The following is a 23,416-nucleotide window of genomic DNA, read 5'->3' as shown; positions in this document are numbered from 1 at the left end:
GTTGTTCATTTTGAAATTTCTTGTAACAGTTGAAATGTGATCACTTTGGGCTGCTGTGTATTTGTGTCTTTTAAGAGTGCCCACTTCTAATGATAGAGTGGAGTAGTAGTAGTACTACTTTTATTAGTAGTACCTTTCGAAGAATTGATGCTTTTGAAGTGTGGTGCTGGAGAAGACTCTTGAGAGTCCCTTGGACTGCAAGGAGATCCAACCAGTCCATTCTAAAGGAGATCAATCCTGGGTGTTCATTGGAAGGACTGATGCTAAAGCTGAAACTCCAATACTTTGGCCACCTTGTGCAACGAGTTGACTCACTGGAAAAGACTCTGATGCTGGGAGGGGTTGGGGGCAGGAGGAGACAGGGACGACAGAGAATGAAATGGCTGGATGGCATCACCGACTCTGTGGACATGAGTTTGAGTGAACTCCGGGAGTTGGTGATGGACAGGGAGGCCTGGCGTGCTGTGATTCATGGGGTCGCAAAGAGTCAGACACGACTGAGTGACTGAACTGAACTGAACTGAACTTGCATTGGCAGAGTTGACATATCTTCTGCTTTAAGGAACATCTCCCATTCCAAGGGCAGCATAACCTTAGACCAGTCAATTACTTGTTTGTGGTTACTTTCCTTATCTGCAAAATGATCTGATGATTTTTAAAATGTATATTTATTTATATTTGCCTGTGCTGGGTCTTCCTTGCTACTCTGGCTTTCTCTAGTTGCAGAGAGTGGGGACTACTTTACTTGCTGTGCGAGGGCTTCTCATTGCAGTGGCTTGTTGCGGAATGCAAGCTCCAAGGCACGAGGGCTTTAGTAGTTGCAGCTCCCAGATTCCAGAACACGGGCTCAATAGTTGTGGCTCCGGGGCTCCAGAACACAGGCTCAGTAGTTGCAACACACAGGCCTAGTTGCTCTTGAGGCATGTGGAATCTTCCCCAATCAGGGGTCGAACCCATGTCTCCTGCATTGGCAAGCGGGTTCTTTACCACTGAGGCCACTGGAAAAACCCAACTTAATGATTTTTAAGTACTTTTTACCATAGAGCAAGATTAATAGTTTTATATCAGAACCTATTTCTCTCTGTATAGTGGATATTAACAAGAAAAAGAGACATTCATTTTATATGAACCTCTTTGGAACTCATCAGTTGACTAATATTGAATAAAATCCAACATACTAATTGATGGTGTTTTGTAACCTGTCTTGCTTTCACCAACATGTATTCAAACTTACTTTCAACTACTCTATAGCATAGAGATTATTCGAGTTGGACTTATTGCCTCACTGACCTGTCAAAGTGTTTATTTTTATTTTTGGAAGTGAAGTGAAAGTGAAAGTCACTCAGTCGTGTCCGACTCTTTACGACCCCATGGACTATACAGTCCATGGAATTCTCCAAGCCAGAATGCTGAAGTGGGTAGCCTTTCCCTTCTCCAGGGGATCTTCCCAACCTAGAGATCAAACCCAGGCCTCCCACAATGCAGGCAGATTCTTTACCAGCTGAGCCACGAGAGTTTTTAATTGTGGTTTAAAAAAAAGACTATTATCATCTTAACTACTCTTAAGCACACACTTCAGTGTGTTTGTGTGTGTTCAGTCACTTAGTTGTGTCTGACTCTTTGCGACCCCATGGACTGTAGTCTGCCAAGGTCCTCTGTCCATGGAGTTTTCCAGGCAAGAATACTGGAGAGGGTTGCCATTTCCTACTCCAGGGGATCTTGCCAACCTGGGGATGGAACCTGTGTCTCTTGCATCTCCTACATTGGCAGGGATATTCTTTACCTCTGTGCCACCTGAGAAGCCTGTACATTTACAGCAGTGTTAAATATATTCATATTGTAGTCCAGTAGATCTTTTTAGTCTTGCAAAGCAGAAACTCTACCCAGTAAACACTTACTTATTTCCTCCTCTTCTTTTAAAGCCTGAGGTAACTGCCATTCAGCTTTCTGTTTCTATGACTTTGACTTCTTAGGTTCCTCATATGAGTGGAATCATACAGACAGTGTGTTTATTTTTGCTTCCATGCTTTTTTGGCTCATGGTTGTCCTTAGAGTGCTTGGTAGTTTCTTTTCTATCTATCTAAATGCTTTTAGTTTTTATTTCCTAGCCTGTTTCCCCCATGATCATCCACCGTATGTTACTTTCCTCTTTTTAATTGAGGTATAATTAACATACAACATTATATTAATTTTAGTTGCACAGCATAATGATTTCAAATGTATACATATTTCAAAATGATCATAAGTCTAGTTAATATCTGTTATCATCAGTTCAGTTGCTCAGTCCTGTCCAATTCTTTGTGACCCCATGGACTGCAGCACACCAGGCCTCCCTGTCCATCACCAACTCCCGGAGTTTACTCAAACTCATGTCCATTGAGTTGGTGATGCCATCCAACCATCTCAACCTGTCATCCCCTTCTTCTCCCGCCTTCAATCTTTCCCGGCATCAGGGTCTTTTCCAGTGAGTCAGTTCTTCACATCAGGTGGTCAGAGTATTGGAGTTTTAGCTTTAGCATCAGTCCTTACAATGAATATTCAGGACTGATATCCTTTAGGATGGACTGGTTGGATCTCCTTGCAGTCCAAGGGACTTTCAAGAGTCTTCTCCAACACCACAGTTCAAAAGCATCAGTTCTTCAGCACTTCTTTATAGTCTAACTCTCACATCCATTCATGACAGCTGGAAAAATCATAGCTTTGACTAGATGGACCTTTGTTGGTAAAGTAACGTCTTTGCTTTTTAATATGCTTGTCTAGGTTGGTCCTAGCTTTTCTTCCAAGGAGCAAACCTGTTTTAATTTTATGGCTGCACTCACCATCTGCAGTGATTTTGGAGCCCAAAAATATAAAGTCTGTCACTGTTTCCCCATCTATTTGCCATGAAATGATGGGACTGGATGTCATGATCTTAGTTTTCTGAATGTTGAATTTTAAACCAACTTTTTTACTCTCCTCTTTCACTTTCATCAAGAGGCTTTTTAGTTCTTCGCTTTCTGCCTTAAGTGTGGTGTCATCTGTGTATCTGAGGTTATTGATATTTCTCCCAGCAGTCTTAATTCCAGCGTGTGCTTCATCCAGCCTGGCATTTCGCATGATGTACTCTGCATATAGGTTAAATAAGCAGGGTGATAATATATAGCCTTTATGTACTCGTTTGCTTATTTGGAACCAGTCTGTTGTTTCATGTCCAGTTCTAACTGTTGCTTCTTGATCTGCGTACAGGTTTCTCAGAAGGCAGGTCAGGTGGTCTGGTATTCCCATCTCTTTAAGAATTTTCCACAGTTTGTTGTGATCCACACAGTCAAAAGACTTTGATGTAGTCAATAAAACAGAAGTAGATGTTTTTCTAGAACTCTCTTGCTTTTTTGATGATCCAACGGATGTTGGCAATTTGATCTGTGGTTTCCCTGCCTTTTCTAAATCCAGCATGAACACCTAGAAGTTCACGGTTCATGTATTGTCAAAACCTGGCTTGGAGAATTTTGAGCATTACTTTGCTAGCATGTGAGATGAGTGCAATTGTGCGGTAGTTTGAGCATTCCTTGGCATTGCCTTTCTTTGGGATTGGAATGAAAACTGACCTTTTCCAGTCCTGTGGCCACTGCTGAGTTTTTCAAATTTGCTGGCATATCGAGTGCAGCACTTTCACAGCATCATCTTTTAGGATTTGAAATAGCTCAACTGGAATTCCATCCCCTCCACTAGCTTTGTTCGTAGTGATGCTTCCTAAGGCCCACTTGATTTCACGTTCCAGGATGTCTGGCTCTAGGTGAATGATCACACCATCGTGATTATCTGGGTCATGAAGATCTTTTTTGTACAGTTCTTCTGTGTATTCTTGCCACCTCTTCTTAATATCTTCTGCTTCTGTTAGGTCCATACCATTTCTGTCCTTTATTGTGCCCGTCTTTGCAGGAAATGTTCATTTGGTATCTCTGATTTTCTTGAAGAGATCTGTAGTCTTTCCCATTCTATTATTTTCCTCTATTTCTTTGCATTAATCACTGGGGAAGGCTTTCTTATCTCTTTGCTGTTCTTTGGAACTCTGCATTCAAATGGGTATATCTTTCCTTACATCTGTCACCATACAGGGTTACAATTGTTTTTTTCCTGGTGCTGAGATTTTTAAGTCTTTGTATTTTGAAATGTGTCAGTTCAGTTCAGTTCAGTCGCTCAGTCGTGTCTGACTCTGCGACCCCATGAATCACAGCACGCCAGGCCTCCCTGTCCATCACCAACTCCCGGAGTACAGTGTTATTAACTGTAGTCACCATGCTGCATGTTACATCCCCGTGACTGACTGACTTTATAACTGGAAGTTGGTACATTTTGACTCCCTGTGCCCATTTCAACTCCTCCCGCAACCCCTCCTCCCCTGTCCCTGGAAACTGCCAGTCTGTTCTTTGAGTCTGTGAGGTCGGGCTTTTTGTTGTTGTTTGGTTGTTTTGTTTTTGTTTTTAAATTCCCCATAAAAGTAAGATCACATGGCATGTATCTGTCTTTCTCATTTCACTTAGTGTAATGCCCTCAAGGACCATTCATGTAATCTCCAAATGACAAGATTTCATTCTTTCTTATGGCTGAATAATATTCTATTGTATATGAACAGGTTTCCCCTGCTTTTTTAAGTTGCCTTTCTGCCACTTTGCTTTCATAAAAGACCTACATTAATACCTGTTTTCATTAACTGAAAGAAATCCAGAGAGGATTTTCACTTTTATGAAAAAAAAAGTGAAAAGTAAAAATAACACTCAGTGTTTTGTTTCGCACCGAGGCATGATAGAGGCCGCAGGCAACCCAAGCCGTGAGAGCGGCACCACCAAGCTCCCCCCAGGGTCCACACTGCGCGTGAAGCCAGCGTAGCTTTGGACTGTGCCTCTGAGCATCTGTGCTTTATCCCGATTTTTTTTCTAATCCATTAGCAAGTTATGTTCTAACATAGTTGGTTCTCTGCTGTGTCCTGTCTCCATCTGTAAACGATTTCATAGGGATACTCTACTTTCAGGCTTTTCAGGCAGTGGGGAAAACCTGTGTACGATTTCTTTCTCCATTCTCCCATTGTTGGACACTTAGGTTATCTCCATAGCTTGTCTTTTGTAAATGATAGTGCAGTGAATGTAGGGGGGCGGTGTGCATATATCCTTTCTAGTTAGTGTTTTTTTTCCTGTGAATAATTCCGTTAGTGGACTTTGCTGGATCATGTGGTAGTTCTGTTTTTGGGGAACCTTCATATTGTTTTCCGAAGTGGCTGTGCCAGGTTACATTCCCGCCAGTGGGGGACTGTTGTCCCTTATGTCTCCATCCTCATCAACACTTGTTATCTTTTTTTTAATGTGGATATATTTTGTTTTTTCAAATTTATTTTTAATCGGAGGATAATTCTTTTACCGTGTTGTGTTGGTTTCTGCTGTACAGCAGAGTGAATCAACCACAAGTGTACATATGTCCCTCCCTTTAAGCCTCCTTCCCACCCGTTATTGCCTTTTTGATACTAGCCATTCTAGCAGGTGTGAGGTGATAGGTCACTGTGGTTTTGATTTGCACTTACCTAGTGATTGGTGATGTTGAGCATCTTTCCACGCACTTGTTGGCCTTCTGTATGTCTTTGGACGTACACATTCCTGCATACTTTATTATAAGTAATATGTAAAATAATGTAAACACTGAAGTGAGTCCCCTGTAGGTAGCATATAGGTGTTTGGTTTTTTTTTTTTTTAATCCATTCAACCAGGCTGTCTTTTGATTGGCGAATTTAGTTCATTTACATTTTAAGTAATTGTTGTTATGTAAGTTACTTACTGCCATTTTGTTAAACTTCTTCTGGAGGTCTCATAGTTCTGTTTCCTTCTTTCCTCTCCCTTTGTGGTTTGATCATTTTATCTAATGGTATGCTTAGATGTTTTTGTCTTTATCTTTTGAGTATTTCCTATAGATTTTTGATTTTTGCTTTGTGGTTGCCACAAGTCTTACATATAATAACTTGTATTTACAGTCATCTGTTTTAAGTTGATAATGAGTTGAATTTGAATTCATTCTAGAGCTCTGCATTTTTATTCCCCTCCACATTGTGCCTTTGATGTCACATGTTACATTAAGCTTCATTCAGAGAGTACAGTAAGCTTGAGCCAGACAGAGAGAGGGTGAAATTGTTGCATCCAGCAGCCTCTGAGCATCTCCATAGATCCGTGACATGCACCAGACTAGAAGCCTCCTCCTCAAGCCTAATTTTCTGGACCAGCAAATGGGCCTGTTCCACAGAAAGGCTGAGGAGCGTCTCAGTCTGTTATTGGCGCAGTGCCCTGGGCGCGGTAGCCTGCCAAGGACCGTTTCTTTGCCTGTTGGTCCTGTGGGACCGAAGAATGAGCCCACCCTGGGCTGCAGCTGCAGAAACCAGTGCACCAGCCGTAAATTATTAAGGCATCAGACGTGCATAAGTCCCCTGTGGGAGATAACTGGTGCTGTGGAGAGCAGCAGAGGGCAAAGATGGCTCTTGCTGGCTGGAGTGAGGCAGACAGCATAATACGGTGCTCCTCGCCTCTGGTCTCAGTGTCCTAGCTGGCCACCAGATGGACGATAAACGCCTGGGCTTCCCAGGTGGGGCTCTCGGTAAAGAACCAGCCTGCCAGTGCAGGAGAAGTAAGAGTCTTGGGTTCCATCCCTGGGTCAGAAAGATCCCCTGGAGGAGGGCATGGCAATCCACTCCAGTATTCTCGCCTGGAGAATCCCATGGTCAGAGGAGCCAGGCAGGCCACAGTCCACAGGGTTACACAGAGTGGGGCACGACTGAAGCAGCAGCATGCATGTGCACCCTGCAGGCCGTCACTTCTAGATAAGCACGCGAGTCTCTTAGAGAAGGTGGGCGCCTCGCAGTCAGCCGCTTCCGCACTGGTATGGGGGAGGAGGGGTTCCATGGGAACCCTTTCAGAGCCAGTCCTCAGTTCTGTTCCTGTGTGTGACTTGTAAAGAGAAAACCCCTTGTTTTGTTGTTTTTTAATAGTAACCAGTTTTATTTTTAACTAATTACTTCTTAATACATTGATATTTATTTGGGTCTTCGTTGCTGCCCGAGGGCTCTATCTAGCTGCAGAGAACGGGAGCTGCTCTCCAGTTGAAGGGCGTGGACTCCTCGTTGCGGCGGCCTCTCTTGGGGAGCACGGGCTTCGGGCGCACAGGTCCCTATAGTGGTGGTTCCCGGGCTCTGGAGCGCAAGCTCAGTAGTTGTGGCACACGGGCTTAGTTGCCCCACGGCGTGTCGGGTCTTCCCAGGGCAGGGATTGAACCCGTGTCCGCTGCATTGGCAGGTGGATTCTTGTCCACCGCACCAGCAGGGACGTCCCCCTTTGTTTTTTAAGTTAGGTGTTTTGGTGACTCATCTCTCAGTTACTGGTCTTAAAACTTGGGGTACCTAATTTGGGGTTCAGACCTTTTCCTCCTCAGGAAGAAGATGCAGGTTTTTGCGTTTCCTCCTGATGTGTGGGTTGCCACGCCAGGAGTGGAGTTTATGGCAGAATTCTTTCTCAGCCTTTCCTTCCCACTTTTGGATTAAAATGCTTATTGTTTGACTTCACATTTTAATATTTTATTGTGCTTATCATTCTTTTGTTTTGTGTGGCAGTATGTCTTACATCCCTGATTAGACCATCTCTCCTAAGAACATGATTTCATGTACCTCTCAGTGAAGAGTGCTTAGTACATGATGGGTGCTCAGAAATATTTCTTTTTGGATTGGATTAAACATAAATAAAAAGAAATAGCTTAATTATTTTAGGTATTTTCTTGATTACTTAATATCACTGCCTTTTAAAATTAAAATTAATTGATAAATCACTTTTAATGGTTTATATCTTTAAACATTTTGAGAATTCTTTTTTTGAACAATCTAGACACATTGTAAGGTCAAGAGAAAAAATAGTCTTTGGACCACAGAGTCAGTGGTTAGAGCGGACTTCCCATCGTCTGGATATAGCTGAGCTGATGGCCAGATGTTTTCCCATTCTGCCAAACTGAACCCCTTCGTCTGCTCTTAGAAAAGACTGAAGCTTGGGTTACCCCTGAACAGATCCACTTATGGTTGGTGGATGAGAATTACGTTGTAGAGTATTTACTTCGTGGCTCTCCTAGAACATTTACTTATGTCTAGGTTTGGGGGTAATGTCACATAATCTCTAAGCAAATGGGCTTCTTGTGATTTATTTAGGTTATAAAATACTCCTTTTTAGTGTAACATTATGTCTGGATTAACTCTTGTTCCTCACATTTTTGATGAAACACAGCCAAGCATGAATTATTTTTTTCTTTACCTTTCCCAGAGTGATGATTCTGACATTTGGGATGATACAGCATTGATAAAAGCATATGATAAAGCTGTGGCTTCGTTTAAGGTATGAAATGTTTATTTATTCTTTCCCTTATTTCCTCATGTAGACTCATTTGGGAAGAAATTGATAACATACACAAAAGTGTTACAGTACATATTATTCAGTTCTAATTTTGAAGATTAAAAGATAACATGAATTAATTACCTTCCTTCAGAAGTTGGTAACCTGACTATATGTCATCTGTTTAACAGAGGCAATTTAAGTAGTTTTCAAGCATTATTTTGAATATGTTTACACTATATCAAACTATTGAGGTCTTCTCTTTCAGATTAGTGGAAGGATAGTCTGAATTATACTTTTAAAATATTTAACAAGCCGTTATTGAAATAATATTGATGATAAATAGCCGTAGTGCACTAATGAATACTTGCAGGGCGTTCATAGTGTTCCTGGCACTGTTTCACATGCTTTACATACATTAATTTAATCCTCCCCAAATCCTATGAGGATGTGTTCCTGATGGTGATGAATGTCAAGGAATACACAGTTCATTTGCAGGGTGAAGCCTGTTTTCTGCAACCCAAACAAGACCTTTACACAGCTGTCCGATATGATCATTTTCTCTGCTCTCTGAGGTGCTCAGTCTCGTCGAGCATCAAGCGTGGCCCATCAGTAGTCCGTGCACAGAGCATACACTCTACAGAGTACCAGGTGTAGAATCTACTTCCTTTCCCAGTCACTCCTGTAGCCTGAAGGAAAGATGCGAGCTGCATGTCATCCTTGATGCTGAACTCTAAATTTATCAGTAACGTGCTTTCCAACATACATTTAGACTAGAATCATACCAATCAGTTAGCAAGAGAGTGCTGGGAAATGCGGATCAAATAGAGCCGATTGTGGGATGGGTTGGTGATATTGAAGGAGGAAGTTGATTGAGCGGAGAAAAAGAACTGATGTGGGCAAGAGAGGGTCTCCTTTTAGTGGCGGGGTAAATGTGAAGCTATGGAATTGCTGGTCAGAAATATTGAACTAAGGAGAAAAGCCAGAGCTAGATAATAATTTTGGAAGTTTGTTAGCATAGTGAGCATAATTGAAGTAATAGGAATAGATGATCATAAGCAGGTAAAGATGGCAGTTCTTATTGGGAATGCCCAAGTTTAAAACTTGATGAGAGAAGTAATAAAAGCATTAGGGCTCTGCATTGCTATGTCATCAAAAATGCCGTGACTATCAAGAAGAAAAACGATTGACAGAGTATAATGTTATGGAAAGGCTGAGTGTGAGGAGACCTGCTTGAAAGGGTCCTTAGAGCCGGTGATCAGTATATGATATCTTCAAGAGCAGTTTTTGTAGCCTGTGGGATGATGACAAAGAGCCTGTCTGAGGAGACCAGTTTATAGTGGCTGGGTTACATTGTGACTTTTTAATAATATATCACTCTGTGACACATACATTTCTATTCACATCTTCATAGCATGCTCTGAAGAACGGTGACATTTCCGAAGCCTCAGAAAAACCAAAAGGCACACCTAAAAGAAAATCTGCTAAGAAGAATAAAAGCCACGGAAAGAACACTGCAAGTCCTTCAAAGCAGGTAATTTTAAAACCACAAGATTTAACTTCTAAGCACTTCTTGTTACTGTCCTTATTAAATAGTATAAAATATGTTTAATTAAATGATTAGTACAGTGTTTTCCATTGACATGTAATAATAAAATTTCTGAAGCACCTCAACTTTCTATTGTTCAGGAACATGCATGTTAATAAAACCGTAAGGAATTAGGAGGAAATGACACATGCTAGATTCAGGACAGTGTCTACGTTGGGGTAGCGGGGAGGAAGGTGGTGCTGCATGGGAGGGGTACCTGAGGGCTTACACTGAATTGGCGGTGTTTGACTTTTCTAAAACCGAGAGAGGTGTCCTCCTTTTCCTTCAAAATCTTAAAAGTGTTAATACCCAGGGACTGAATATTCTGGATAGAGTCGCTTCTTCTATTTAAACAGTCAACCTGGAAGGTAATTATTTTGGTGCCTCACTAGTTGCTTTAGTGTCCTCTTTACCAAGGGGGAAGACAGCTGCTGTGTGATGGGAGCTTGCTGTGTGCTGGGCCAGGACACTGGACGCTCGACATGCTTCCCATCCGCTCTGTTCTTCACAGCACATGTGAGGCAGAGTATACTACAGCCATTTAATAAATGAGGAGAACACAGCTCAGAGTGATTAAGAAATTTGTCTATGATCATAGAAATGGCGGACTTACGTGGTATTTCTATTAGAATTCAAATTTCTGTGTTTTGGGCCCCAAATCTTTTTCTCTGTAACATTCTGTCTCCCAGAACAGTTAACTGGAGACTCCCCCTCCACCCCCAACTCCACCCCACTCAAACAGGATTACAGTTTACTTTTTTTTAAAGAAATGTGTTTGTGTGTCTTTGGTTTCTTTTACAGTGGAAAGTTGGTGACAAATGTTGTGCCATTTGGTCAGAAGATGGGTGCATTTACCCAGCTACTATTGCTTCAGTTGATTTTGAGAGAGAAACCTGTGTTGTGGTTTACACTGGATATGGAAATAGAGAGGAGCAAAATCTGTCTGATCTACTTTCCCCAACCTCTGAAGTGGCTAATACAGAGCAAAATGCTCAGGAGGTAAGGATAAAAAAAATTAGGATTCTTAGAAGCAGAGACTAGATGCGAAACTGAATAGTATAACTGATTGTCAGTTCGATCCACTGAAACTTTAAATTTTTCACAGTGATGCCTTTATAACAAAAACACGTATATTTCTTTCTCTTAAAAGAATGAAAATGAAAGTCAGATTTCAACAGATGAGAGTGAGAACGCCTCCAGGTCTCCTCGAAATAGACCAGATAATACCAGGTCGAGAGCCGCTCCGTGGAGCTCTTTTCTGCCTCCACCACCCCATATGCCAGGATCAGGCCTGGGACCAGGAAAGGTAAACTTCTGTCCAGAAAAGGTTTCCCAGGGCATGGTTAAAGTACTGGAACCTTCAGCCCCTGCGTTAAGTAAATTGTAGCTTTTCTCATTAAACTGTTTGGGTTTTTTTTTTTCCGGCTGTGGTATGCAGCTCACGGGATCTTAGTTCCCTGACCAGGGGTTGAACCCGGGCCACCTGGACCACCAGAGCTTGCCTTTTTGAAACTTTTGTAGCTTTCTACAGATGTTGTAAATAGATACCTAGAATTCTCTGAAAAGGAAATAAGATAGTAATGCCTTTCCTAACAATTTTTATTGAGTATTAGGTGTTAGAGTAATAATTTGGCAAACTTAAGTTTGAAATGTTTTATCATCAGCTGGATGTTGTGCTATAGTTCCCTATGACACTTGTGAAAATTGGAAGAGAACCCAATATTTACATCTGGTACAGGTGAAATCCAAAGAAGCTCCCAGATTGTTTTGTAGAGCAAAATGTAAATACTGTTCTTATTTATGGTTTTTTTGGTTATCAGTAACAAAAAAGGTTTTTACCTTTGTCATGGAATCCAAATCCCTATCCAGTTGTCTTGTTAAAGCATTGATTTCTTCAAGCAATAATAATACTAAACATTTTTTTAAATCAAGCATGACATTAAAACTTTTTCTTAGGATTTCCTGTTGAGAGCTCCTTATTGAGATTTGTATTATATTACATTTTTCAGAATGATCAGACCTCTTAGTTTATATACATAATGCTTTGTTGATCTCAGAGGGCTGATTTCCTTGTTAAGGAAGAGGTTTATAGTTTATAATATGTATTTTTATAAGACATACTCTTAAGTTAGCATATGTAACTGAAAGGACATCCAACAGATTATACAGTTTAGTTTATGAAATTGTGGGAAATATGGTCTTATATGATTGAAACATCTTGCTAAATATTTGATCTCTTGTTTACTAGGTAATGAAAAATTTTCCTTACTTTGCTTTTACTTCGTGTCTGTATAGAAAGGAAGTGAGAAAAATGGAAATTTGTGAGTCTAGGGGCTTCCCTGTCAGTCCAGCAGTTAAGACTGTGTTTCCAATGCAGAGGGTGAAGGTTAGATCTCTTGTCAGGGAACTGAGATTCTGCATGCCATACAGCGTGGCCCTCTTTCCCTTCCCCCCGCCACAAAAAAGAATATGATGTCAGCATTTGGTATGTGACATTCTGGCTAACCTTTTTGATACGAATAATATAGATGTTATTCTGGGCAGCTATTTTGAATCTTTTGACGTTGGGTTTTTGGGTTGGTTTGTTCGTTTGTTTTTGCTTTTTACATTTTAAAACTGGTAAATAAATCTTTTTTGAAATACTTTTTATAGTCAGGTCTAAAATTCAGTGGTCCGCCGCCACCGCCGCCACCACCACCGCATTTCCTGTCATGCTGGCTGCCTCCATTTCCTTCTGGACCACCAGTAAGTGCAAAAGAATTCAGATTAAACTTTACTTTGATACAGAGTATGGGATTTAGCCAGAACACAGGTAGTTTGGAAATGTCATTGTATACCATCCCTGTGGCCAGGTTCTGATGGGTAAAGTTCAGGCTAAACCTTTAATGACCTGCTGCTGCCCAGACTCAGTCCTCTTAGAGACCCAGCTGTGAGCCTGTTCTGTGTGCTTCCTTCCTGGCAGAAGGATCTCGTTCTAAGGGAAGTAGCTCCTGTCTAGAAGGATTTAATGACACCGTGCTTAGGGATCAGTGTTTTACCTTTCAAAGCATGTAGACTGTGGATATCTAATGGTAGACTTTTAAGTAGCAATAATAGGTGAAATACAAAGACAGTTGTTTTGGCAAACTGCGTTGGTGTGGGGGCAGTGTAGATGTTCCAGCCAGAACCTTTACTTGAAATGCTGTGTGGGTGTTTTGTTGAGGAAAATCATAGAAGTATCTGCCCTTAGTTTTTTACTTGTAGATTCATAATGGAACAGATAAATAGGTCTAATGAAAGCAAAATGTTTAAATATTTTATGGGACCTTTTGTCTTTTGGTTCTTGTTCAGTTTAATTTTATTGGTCTTTTGTTGTTATTCATTACTGGTTAGCTTTCTCCAAATCCCAGATTTTTTTTTAATTTAACCAAGAAATGACATGGGATGTCAGGAAAGATACAACTAACATTCAGCATTCTGTGCATAAAATAGATTTACTTTGTATTTTTGTCTGCTGACTTTAAAGTATATCTTTCTGTTTCCAGATGATTCCCCCACCACCTCCCATATGTCCAGATTCTCTGGATGATGCTGATGCTTTGGGAAGTATGTTAATCTCTTGGTACATGAGTGGTTATCATACTGGTTATTACATGGTAAGTGATCACTCAGCATCTTCCCTGACAGTCACTTTGTGGTTTTGTGACTTTGTTTTGCTTGTAACTAAAAAGTGGTTTCTTATGTTAGGTAAATCCTTAGAGTTAAAAACTGTAGGCATACCTCAGTGAAGCAAGGCATGTGACTCTCTTGGTTTCCTAGTACATATAAAAATTATGTTTACATTATACTGTATTCTAGAATGTATGTGATAGAATGATGTCTTAAAAACAGTGTACAAACCTTAATTTTAAAGTACGTTATTGCTAAAAAATGCTAACTACTATCTGTTAACACGGTTGCCACAAAACCTTCAGTTTGTTTGAACAGTATAGCTGTTTAAAGTTGCAGGGAGCAAAGGTTTGAGCCCTGGTTGGTGAACTAAAACTCTACATGCAACAAAGCGCAGCCACACGCAGAAAAATAGCGAAATTTGCTTTTCTTATTCATTAGTCCTTTGGTGACCAGTTTCACTAAACTGAGTGACTGTTTACTGCAATTATATTCTAACTTCCCTAGTTAGTTATCACATCGTTCCTCTCTCCCCTTTACAGACAGACTTCTTTAAAAAGCTGCCTCTCGTTGTCCTCTATTTCCTCACCTCCCATTGTCTCTTCAGGCCTGTCGGGTGGACTTCCGTCTTCCCCGCTGTATTCAGATTTTTACCTCCAGATTGCTGACTCCATGGTCAGTTCTCTGCTTTCTCTCTCTTTCCTCTCAGCAACATTTTAATATATTTGACTACACTTTTTTCTCCGGCCTTCAGTAACATGTTGTAGTCTGCTAGTCCTGAGTCTTCTTTCTTGGCTGCTCCTTCTAGACTCCTTAGACAGCGTTTCCTCCTCCACCCAGTATCTGTGTGAGATTCCTCATGCCCAACTTATAATCCCTGCTCTAACTGTAAACTCGCTCAGTTCAGTTCAGTCGCTTAGTCGTGTCCGAAACTCACTAGGTGACCTCATCTACTCCAGGACTTAAAATGCCATATCAGTTCAGTTCAGTTCAGTCACTCAGTCGTGTCCGACTCTTTGCGACCCCATGAATCACAGCACGCCAGGCCTCCCTGTCCATCACCAGCTCCCGGAGTTCACTCAAACTCATGTCCCTCGAGTCGGTGATGCCATCCAGCCATCTCATTCTCTATCGTCCCCTTCTTCTCCTGCCCCCAATCCCTCCCAGCATCAGGGTCTTTTCCAGTGAGTCAACTAGGCGCGTGATGTGGCCAAAGTATTGGAGTTTCAGCTTTAGCATCAGTCCCTCCAATGACACTGAGGACTGATCTCCTTTAGAATGGACTGGTTGGATCTCCTTGCAGTCCAAGGGACTCTCAAGAGCCTTCTCTAGCACCACAGTTCAAAAGCATCAGTTCTTCGGCGATCAGCTTTCTTCACAGTCCAACTCTCACATCCATACATGACCACGGGAAAACCATAGCCTTGACTAGACGGACCTTTGTTGGCAAAGTAATGTCTCTACTTTTTAATATGCTATCTAGGTTGGTCATAACTTTCTTTCCAGGGAGTAAGCATCTTTTAATTTCATGGCTGCAGTCAGCATCCACAGTGATTTTGGAGCCCCCCAGAATAAAGTCTGACACTGTTTCCACTGTTTCCCCATCCATTTCCCATGTTTGTGCTGTTAAATTCTCAGATGTCTAGTTCTGAACATCAGACTGGTTTATCCAGCTGGCTGTTAGGTGCACCTGAAACGCACCTCACCAGAACCAGACGACTAGAGTCGGCTCATGCGCCGCTGCTCCCACAGCCCCTGCCAGCTCGGAAAGCAGTGAAGGTGGGGCACCAGCAGCACCACTTTCTCAAGCCACAGGCATGGAGTTAGCATTGATTCCTCACTTTCTTCAACCAATTTGTAAGAAAATTCTGTTGACTTATTTCCACACAGATCTTGAATCAGTGCACTTTGCTTTCACTCCCCTGCTGTTATACCCATTCAGGATACTATCGTCTCTTCTAACTGAGACGTTAAGCACTGTCTTATTTAATATTTAAAATAGTGATGTACTGCTTTGGCTGCACACGGTCTTAGCTGTGGCACTCAGGATCTCCGATGTTGGCTGTGGTATGTGGGGTCTAGTTCCCTGACCAGGGATTAAACCCAGACACCCTGCACTGGGAGTGCAGAGTCTTAGCCACTAGACCACAAGGGAAGTCCCATAATTCACTCTTTTAAAGAGTACAAATAATTGGTTTTTAAATTGTATTCAAAAGGTACAACCACTGTCATTACCTAATTCCAGAATATTTTTATCATACATTTTAAAAAAGCCATATCGAGTAGTAGTCACTAATAATATCCTCTGCACCCAGCTCCTGGCAGCTGCTAATCTGCTTTCTAAGAATTTGCTTATTCTGAACATTTCATATGAAATCATGCAATATATGGCTTTTTGTCCCTGGCTTCTTTCACTTAACCTGTGTTTCTTAATGTACCTCTGTGTTTCAGTGTGTATTAATACTTCATTTAACTGCTGAATGATATTCCATTGTATGGATGTTACCACACTGTGTTTACCCGTTCATCAGTTGATGAACATTTGGGTTGTCTCTTTTTGGCTACAATGAATAATTCTGTTCTCTACATTTGTGTACAAATTTTGTGTGGACATGGTGGTTTTCTGTTTTCTTGGGTATATATGTAGGAACAGAATTGCTGGCTCAAAAGGCCACTCTGGTGTAACCATTGTTCTGTTTTCTAAGTGACTGCATCATCCTGTGTAACTTCAAGCAGTGTGTGAGGGGCTCTGTTTCTGTACATCCTCACCAACATGTATTGTTGTCTCCTTGTTGGATCATAGCCATTCTAGTGGGTGTGAAGTGATACTTTATTATGGTTTTTATTTGTATTTCGAAACTATTGACTAATGACGTTGACCATCTTTTCATGTGCTTATTGGCCATTTATATATATATATCTTTTTGGAGAACTGTCTGTTCACATCCTTTACCTGTCTTTTTTGTTGATGAGCTGTAATAGCTCTTTATATATTCTGGATAAGACAACATCTCTCACCTAACTGCACTAGATCCCAAGTATTCTTTTTGCTTATGAAATCTTACTTCCCATTCTGCCAAATCCATTCTGCATACAGCAGCTAGAGCAATATTTTAAAATGTAAAGCATATCGTATCTTTCTCTGTAAGACCCTCTGATAGCTTCCAGTCACAGGTTAAAATCCACAACCCTCGTTGTGGTTTGCAAAGTGTGATGCACCGTATCTTGTCAGGCTCTTTATCCACAGTTTATTCCGTGCTCTTCTTACTCACTTACTTACTTACTTTGGCAACCCTGGCCTCTTTTCTTGCTCACATCCAGGTTTATACCTTCTTCTGGGCCTTTGTGCTCATTATTCTTTAGTTTGGAAAGCTGTTCCCCTATATTTTACTTGTCTGACTTGTTATTCAGATCTCAACTGAAATTCCATCTTGCCTAGAAACATTTAAGCTGGAAGAGACCCACCCTACTCTCTATTCTGTCACCCTCTTAGATTCTCTGTGCAGCAGTTGCTGTTTCTGGTATGATTTTCGTTACCTGTTTAACTGTCTCCCTCCAGTAGAATGTAAGCTCCATGGGAGCAGGGACCTTGTCTGTCTTGTAAACCCTGGAGCTCTAGAATCTGGTTCAGAGTAAGTTCATCATTTGCTAAATGTTAAATGTTAGCAAGTTTTTTGTCTGGTAATTAGATAACTTTTTATATATAAAGCTTCTTGCAGGTTAGTTTCGTATGATATCTAGAAGTACCACCATTGGGTCAAAAAGTATAAACTTTTAATTAAAAAAACATTTTAATAACTTTTGATACTATTGACCAACTTTTCACAATTCTTTTCATGTGTATTGGCACAAGTGCAACTTGAAAATGTTTGTTTTGCCACAGCCTTAAAATAGTTATACACTGTATTGCTTGCATCTTTTATAACTCTGAAGAGCAGTTAAAAATATGAATGTTCTGGCACTTCCCTGGTGGTCTAGTGGCTAATCCTCCAGGCCCCCAATTCAGGGGGCCCGGGTTTGATCCCTGGTCAGGGAACTAGATCCCCCACATAGCAATTAAGGGTTCACGTGCCACAGCTAAGAGGTCCCTCATGCCACAATGAAGACCCAGTACAGCCAAATAAATAAGCATAGTTTTTAAAAGTAGGAATGTTCGAACATGTTAGAATATATTTGATTTGAAAGATGACATAGATGAAAATAGAGTTGATGAAATGAGTATAGTGAGTTAACTGTGCTCGAATATTCATGTTTCATGTACTTGATTGAACTGTTGTTAAAACCTAGCAGGTCTTCAGTAGACTTTGTTGCTGCTTGTTTATGAGTGTTTTTAAAAGATTTGTTTATCTGGCTCTGTGGGTCTTGGCTGCAGCGTGCAGGATCGTCCCCTGTGGTGCACAGACTCTCCCAGTTGTGCTGTGCAGGCTCAGTAATTGCAGCCCGCCCGCTCCACAGCATGCAGGCTGCAGTCGCTGTAGCTCGCAGGCTTAGTTGCTCCTCGCCATGGGAGGTCTTAGTTTCCAGACCCGGGATTGAAACTGTGTCCCTGTATTGCAAGGTGAATTCTTAACAACTCAACCACCAGGGAAGTCCCCAACTGACTGAACACTGGTCCTGATCAGCAAACTGCAGCTATTTCTGTTTCTTTGCACAGTTCAAGCAACAGTTCCTGGGAAAGTAGACTTGTCTGATATATTTGCCACAAATTCAGTACTAAGCGATGATTAGCTTGTTCCAGAGAAAATGATCTTTACTTTTAGAGGCATTACTTGTGTATCTGTATAAATTAAAATATAAACGTAGGTTCATATTCAGAAACAAAGAAATTCCCATTTCCTAGGTCTTGCATTTTTTTCTGTTGGAAATTTTTACCATTAAAAAGAAGCTACTATTCATTGTCATGTTTTCCAATGGCTTACATGTGTTTTAGAGACTGTCGCCTTCAGCTTGCAATGCTTAACTGTTGCTCCACAGAAGCATACATGTTTGACAACTTTTCCATTGCTAATCTGTTCCCATAAGAGCACCAGATAGGTTTGGGTCTGGCTCTTAACCTATACCTTTTTCTTTTTCTAAAATCCTAACAGAATGCAAATAAATAAGGGTAATATTATTAAAATAGCATAGGCTCTAACTTTGGTGCTTATTACTAACAAATCACTTTTAAATACATCTTATGGCCTCAAAGATAGAGATTAGTAGTGAAATAGAAAGTTAGTGTATCTGTAGGGGAAGGTAGAAGGCACTGAGGCCAGAAGACAGGAGTAGGACTCTGTGCTAGATGAGACCAGGAAAAGCGGTAAATATTTCAGTCTTAACTTGTAAAATGTTTCTGTCTAGTGCCAAAATATTTTAATGGTTTTAATAAATGAGTATGCACATTGTATGTATATTTTAGACTTCGTGGCATCTTGAGCCATTTTTAGACTTAGTGAAAGAAGGAAATTGTTTACTTTAAAGCACATTTGAGAGACTTCCCCAGAGGTCTAATGGTTAAGATTTCTTCCAATTAGGGGATGCAGGTTTGATCCTTGGTGGTAGAGCTAAGTTTCCACATGCCTGCTGCTGCTAAGTCGCTTTAGTCGTGTCCGACTCTGTGCAACCCCATAGAGGGCAGCCCACCAGGCTCCCCTATCCCTGGGATTCTCCAGGCAAGAACACTGGAGTGGGTTGCCATTTCCTTCTCCAATGCCTGAAAGTGAAAAGTGAAGGTGAAGTCACTCAGTCGTGTCCGACTCTTAGCAACCCCATGGACTGCAGCCTACCAGGCTCCTCCATCCATGGGATTTTCCAAGCAAGAGTACTGGAGTGGGTTGCCATTGCCTTCTCCTTCCACATGCCTGCTGCTGCTGCTGCTGCTAAGTCACTTCAGTCGTGTCCGACTCTGTGTGACCCCATAGACGGACACCCCCACCAGGCTCCCCCATCCCTGGGATTCTCCAGGCAAGAACACTGGAGTGGGTTGCCATTTCCTTCTCCAGTGTGTGAAAGTGAAAAGTGAAAGTGAAGTCGCTCAGTCGTGTCCGACCCCTAGTGACCCCACGGACTGCAGCCTACCAGGCTCCTCCATCCATGGGATTTTCTAGGCAAGAGTACTGGAGTGGCTTGCCATTGCCTTCTCCGTCCACATGCCTAGGGGGCCAAAAAAAACAGAAGCAATATTGTAACAACTTCAATTAAGCCTTTAAAAATGGTCCACATAAAAAAAAAAAATCTTAAAAAAAAACACATTTGAAGGCTATAAACTTATTTTCTGATGATATTTTATTAAAGAGAATTAGTGAAATATCTTATGTGAAACAATGTTTACTTTTATATAAAATGTGTATTCTGTTCTTCTAAATTCCTTTATTTTTCTTACAGGGTTTCAAACAAAGTCAAAAAGAAGGAAGGCACTCACATTTCAATTAAGGAGTAAGTCTGCCATCATTTTAAAAGAGAATCTTATTTGTATATGAATTTTATAGTTTGTGGCAAATATATGTTTGAAAATTAAAATGTTGAAAAGTAAAAAAGTTAATGTAAAACAATATTAGGTAGATCTATATCCCCTCTAGAATCCTCATGATGTCAAAGTATCTTTTCAGCAAATACTTGTTGGTTGGTGGTGTGGAAAGGAAAACATACCTTTACAATAAAGAGATCCTTAAGGGACTTCCCTGGTCATCCAGTGGTTAAGAATCCACCTTCCAATGCAGGGGATATGGCTTTAGCCCTTGGCCAGGGAACTAAGATCCCGCATGCCACAGGGCAACTAAGCCCTGAGACCCGATGCAGCCAAAAAACTAAATACATTTAAAAAAAATTTTTTTTTTTTAAAGAGAGATCCTTAGAATCAGAGATGAAACTTTGTATTACTGTAGACAATCAGACTTGCTTTTCAGTTTAGTTCAGTCGCTCAGTAGAGTCTCTTTGTGACCCATGAACTGCAGCACGCCAGGTTTCCCTGTCCATCACCAACGCCCAGGACTTATGTCCATTGAGTCAGTGATGCTATTCAACCATCTCATCCTCTGTTGTCCCCTTCTCCTCTGGCCTTCAGTCTTCCCCAGCATCAGAGTCTTTTCCAGTGAGTGAGTTCTTTGCATCAGGTGGCCAAAGTATTGGAGCTTCAGCATCAGTCCTTCCAGTGAATATTCAGGATTGATTCGTTTGATATCCTTACAGTCTTGAGAGTCAAGACTCTGAGGAGTCTTTTCCAACACCATAGTTCAAAAGCATCAGCCTTTTGAACCATCTTCGGCACTCAGCCTTCTGCTTCTGTTAGGGCTATTCTGTTTCTGTCCTTTATTGTGCCCATCTTTTCATGAAATGATCCCTTGGTATCTCTGAGTTTCTTGAAGAGATCTCTAGTTTTTCCCATCCTATTGTTTTCCTCTATTTCTTTGCACTGATCACTTAAGACTTTCTTATCTCTCCTCGCTGTTCTTCGGAACTCTGCATTCAGATGGGTATATTTTTCTTTTCTCCTTTGCCTTTCACTTCTCTTTTCTCACCTGTTTATACGCCTCCTCAGACAACCATTCTGCCTTTATTTTACACTTTTGGTCCATATTCATCTATATTTTGATGTTTGTCATCAGTATTTTGTGAGTGTGTGTGTATATATCTCCACTTAACATCACATTTTTAATGTTTTGATTCTTTCTGTAGATTGTTTGTATGTTATGTCACAGTTCCTTTAGTTCAGTAACCTTTGGTGTCTTGATAACATTAGTAAATACCTTCTTTTATATAGTGGTTGATGCTCTTCTGTCTTAGCCTTAAGGTAACTTTCTGTGCTGTGACTCTTAGTAAAGATCATGGACATTATGATTCTTGGTAGATATTTCTATGTTACCTTGAAAAGCAAATTTCAAAAAACATCTTTTCCAAATCGATGCATTCCTGGGAGGGGTATTTTTAAAATAATATAAATCCTCACACTTAACTGTGTAGTTGCCTATATTTCATTCTTCGATTAAAGTCATCTTTATTCAATTAAAGTTCTTTCAGTTCAGTTCAGTCGCTCAGTCGTATCCGACTCTTTGCGACCCCATGAATCACAGCACGCCAGGCCTCCCTGTTCATCACCAACTCCCGGAGTTCACTCAAACTCATGACCGAGTCAGTGATGCCATCCAGCCATCTCATTCTCTGTCGTCCCCGTCTCCTCCCACCCCCAATCCCTCCCAGCATCAGAGTGTTTTTCAGTGAGTCAACTCGTCGCATGAGGTGGCCAAAGTATTGGAGTTTCAGCTTTAGCATCAGTCCTTCCAATGAACACCCAGGACTGATCTCCTTTAGAATGGACTGGTTGGATCTCCTTGCAGTCCAAGGGACTCTCAAGAGTCTTCTCCAGCACCACAGTTCAAAAGCATCAATTCTTCAGTGATCAGCTTTCTTCACAGTCCAACTCTCACATCCATACATGACCACGGGAAAAACCATAGCCTTGACTAGACGGACCTTTGTTGGCAAAGTAATGTCTCTGCTTTTTAATATGCTATCTAGGATAGTCATAACTTTACTTCCAAGGAGTAAGCGTCTTTTAATTTCATGGCTGCCATCAGCATCTGCAGTGATTTTGGAGCCCAAAAATATAAAGTCTGACACTGTTTCCACTGTTTCCCCGTCTGTTTCCCATGAAGTGATGGGACCAGATGCCATGATCTTCGTTTTCTCAGTGTTGAGCTTCAAGCCAAACTTTTCACTCTCCTCTTTCACTTCCATCAAGAGGCTTTTGAGTTCCTCTTCACTTTCTGCCATAAGGGTGGTGTCATCTGCATATCTGAGGTTATTGGTATTTCTTCCGGCAATCTTGATGCCAGCTTGTGCTTCTTCCAGCCCAGCGTTCCTCATGATGTACTCTGCATATAAGTTAAATAAGTTCTTTAACTAAGTCTATAAAGGTGAATAGAAAGATTAGGCAAGCAGTGAATTGGGTTGAAGTGTTCCAGTCAGAGAACACGCAGACTGGAGCTTTGGGACAGTGTGTTTCAAGGCCGAGGTTAGCCCAGGTGATGCCACTGTCTCCAGTGTTACCCAGCCTTCTTATGTGTTCCCCATCTGTGTGTGTTCCCCTCTTCTGTTTGTTCCTTATTTCTGTTACATAGCTTTTCACTGTATATTATCTTTATTATGTGTTTGTCTTTTCTTCATCATCAGAGATAAGGCACTAGATCCCATTCTCCATCATGTCTTCAGTATCTGGCACAGTGTCTTGAAGTGCGCAGACTTCTATTGCGGTAACTTACCTTGTTGGGATGCATGGCCCTAGAGCGTACAGGCTCGGTAGTTGTGGCCCACAGGCTTAGTTGCTCTGCAGCATGTGGGGTCTTTCCAGACCAGGGATCAAACCCATTTATTCTGAGTTGGCGGATTCTTCTTTATTTGTTTAGTCCACATCGGGTCTCAGTTGTGGCATGTGGACTCAGTTGCTGTGCCATATGGGCTTAGTTGCCCTGTAGCACATGGGATCTGAGTTCCCTGACCAGGGATGGGACTCACATCCCCCGCATTGGAAGGTTGATTCTTAACCACTGGACCACCAGGGAAGTCCTCATTTTAATAATTTTGAACTGACTCTGTCAATTTTGTTCTCTTTGCTTTTATGGACAGAAAAATGAAAAGGTCTGAATTTTCAACTGTGATCAAAAAAGCTTAGAGGAAACAAAGATAATCCAATATTTTGGACAACAGAATAAAAATACTGAAGGATGGTGTAATAGTGATGTTTATTTCACTGCTAATGATTTATTTCATCATCCTTTTGATTCCATCCTTTCATGCTCTTATTTTTAGTCTTTTTTTTTAAGCA

General features: G+C 41.2%; 1 protein-coding gene across 2 annotated transcripts in view; it reads left to right on the top strand.

The window, feature by feature from the left end:
• LOC129553194 (survival motor neuron protein) overlaps positions 1–23,416 on the top strand; it is a 28,835-nt gene that overhangs the window by 3,357 nt on the left and 2,062 nt on the right. The window contains exons 2-8 of one of the 2 annotated variants that reach the window (XM_055421907.2): positions 8,313–8,384; positions 9,796–9,915; positions 10,771–10,968; positions 11,120–11,275; positions 12,622–12,714; positions 13,494–13,604; positions 19,981–20,031. In XM_055421907.2, the coding sequence (XP_055277882.1) occupies positions 8,313–8,384; positions 9,796–9,915; positions 10,771–10,968; positions 11,120–11,275; positions 12,622–12,714; positions 13,494–13,604; positions 19,981–20,028 (798 nt within the window). In that variant the 3' untranslated portion in view covers positions 20,029–20,031. Of the gene's footprint in view, positions 1–8,312; positions 8,385–9,795; positions 9,916–10,770; positions 10,969–11,119; positions 11,276–12,621; positions 12,715–13,493; positions 13,605–19,980; positions 20,034–23,416 lie in introns of both variants that reach the window. The other variant, XM_088827746.1, reaches the window with a different exon arrangement.

This window comes from Moschus berezovskii, chromosome 18, assembly GCF_049115385.1.
Source record: "Moschus berezovskii isolate FMDL1 chromosome 18, NW_MosBer_1.0, whole genome shotgun sequence".
In the NCBI taxonomy this organism is placed as follows: Eukaryota; Metazoa; Chordata; class Mammalia; order Artiodactyla; family Moschidae; genus Moschus; species Moschus berezovskii.
Note: the sequence above shows the minus strand (reverse complement) of the source record. Positions and strands in the feature narration are given on the sequence as shown.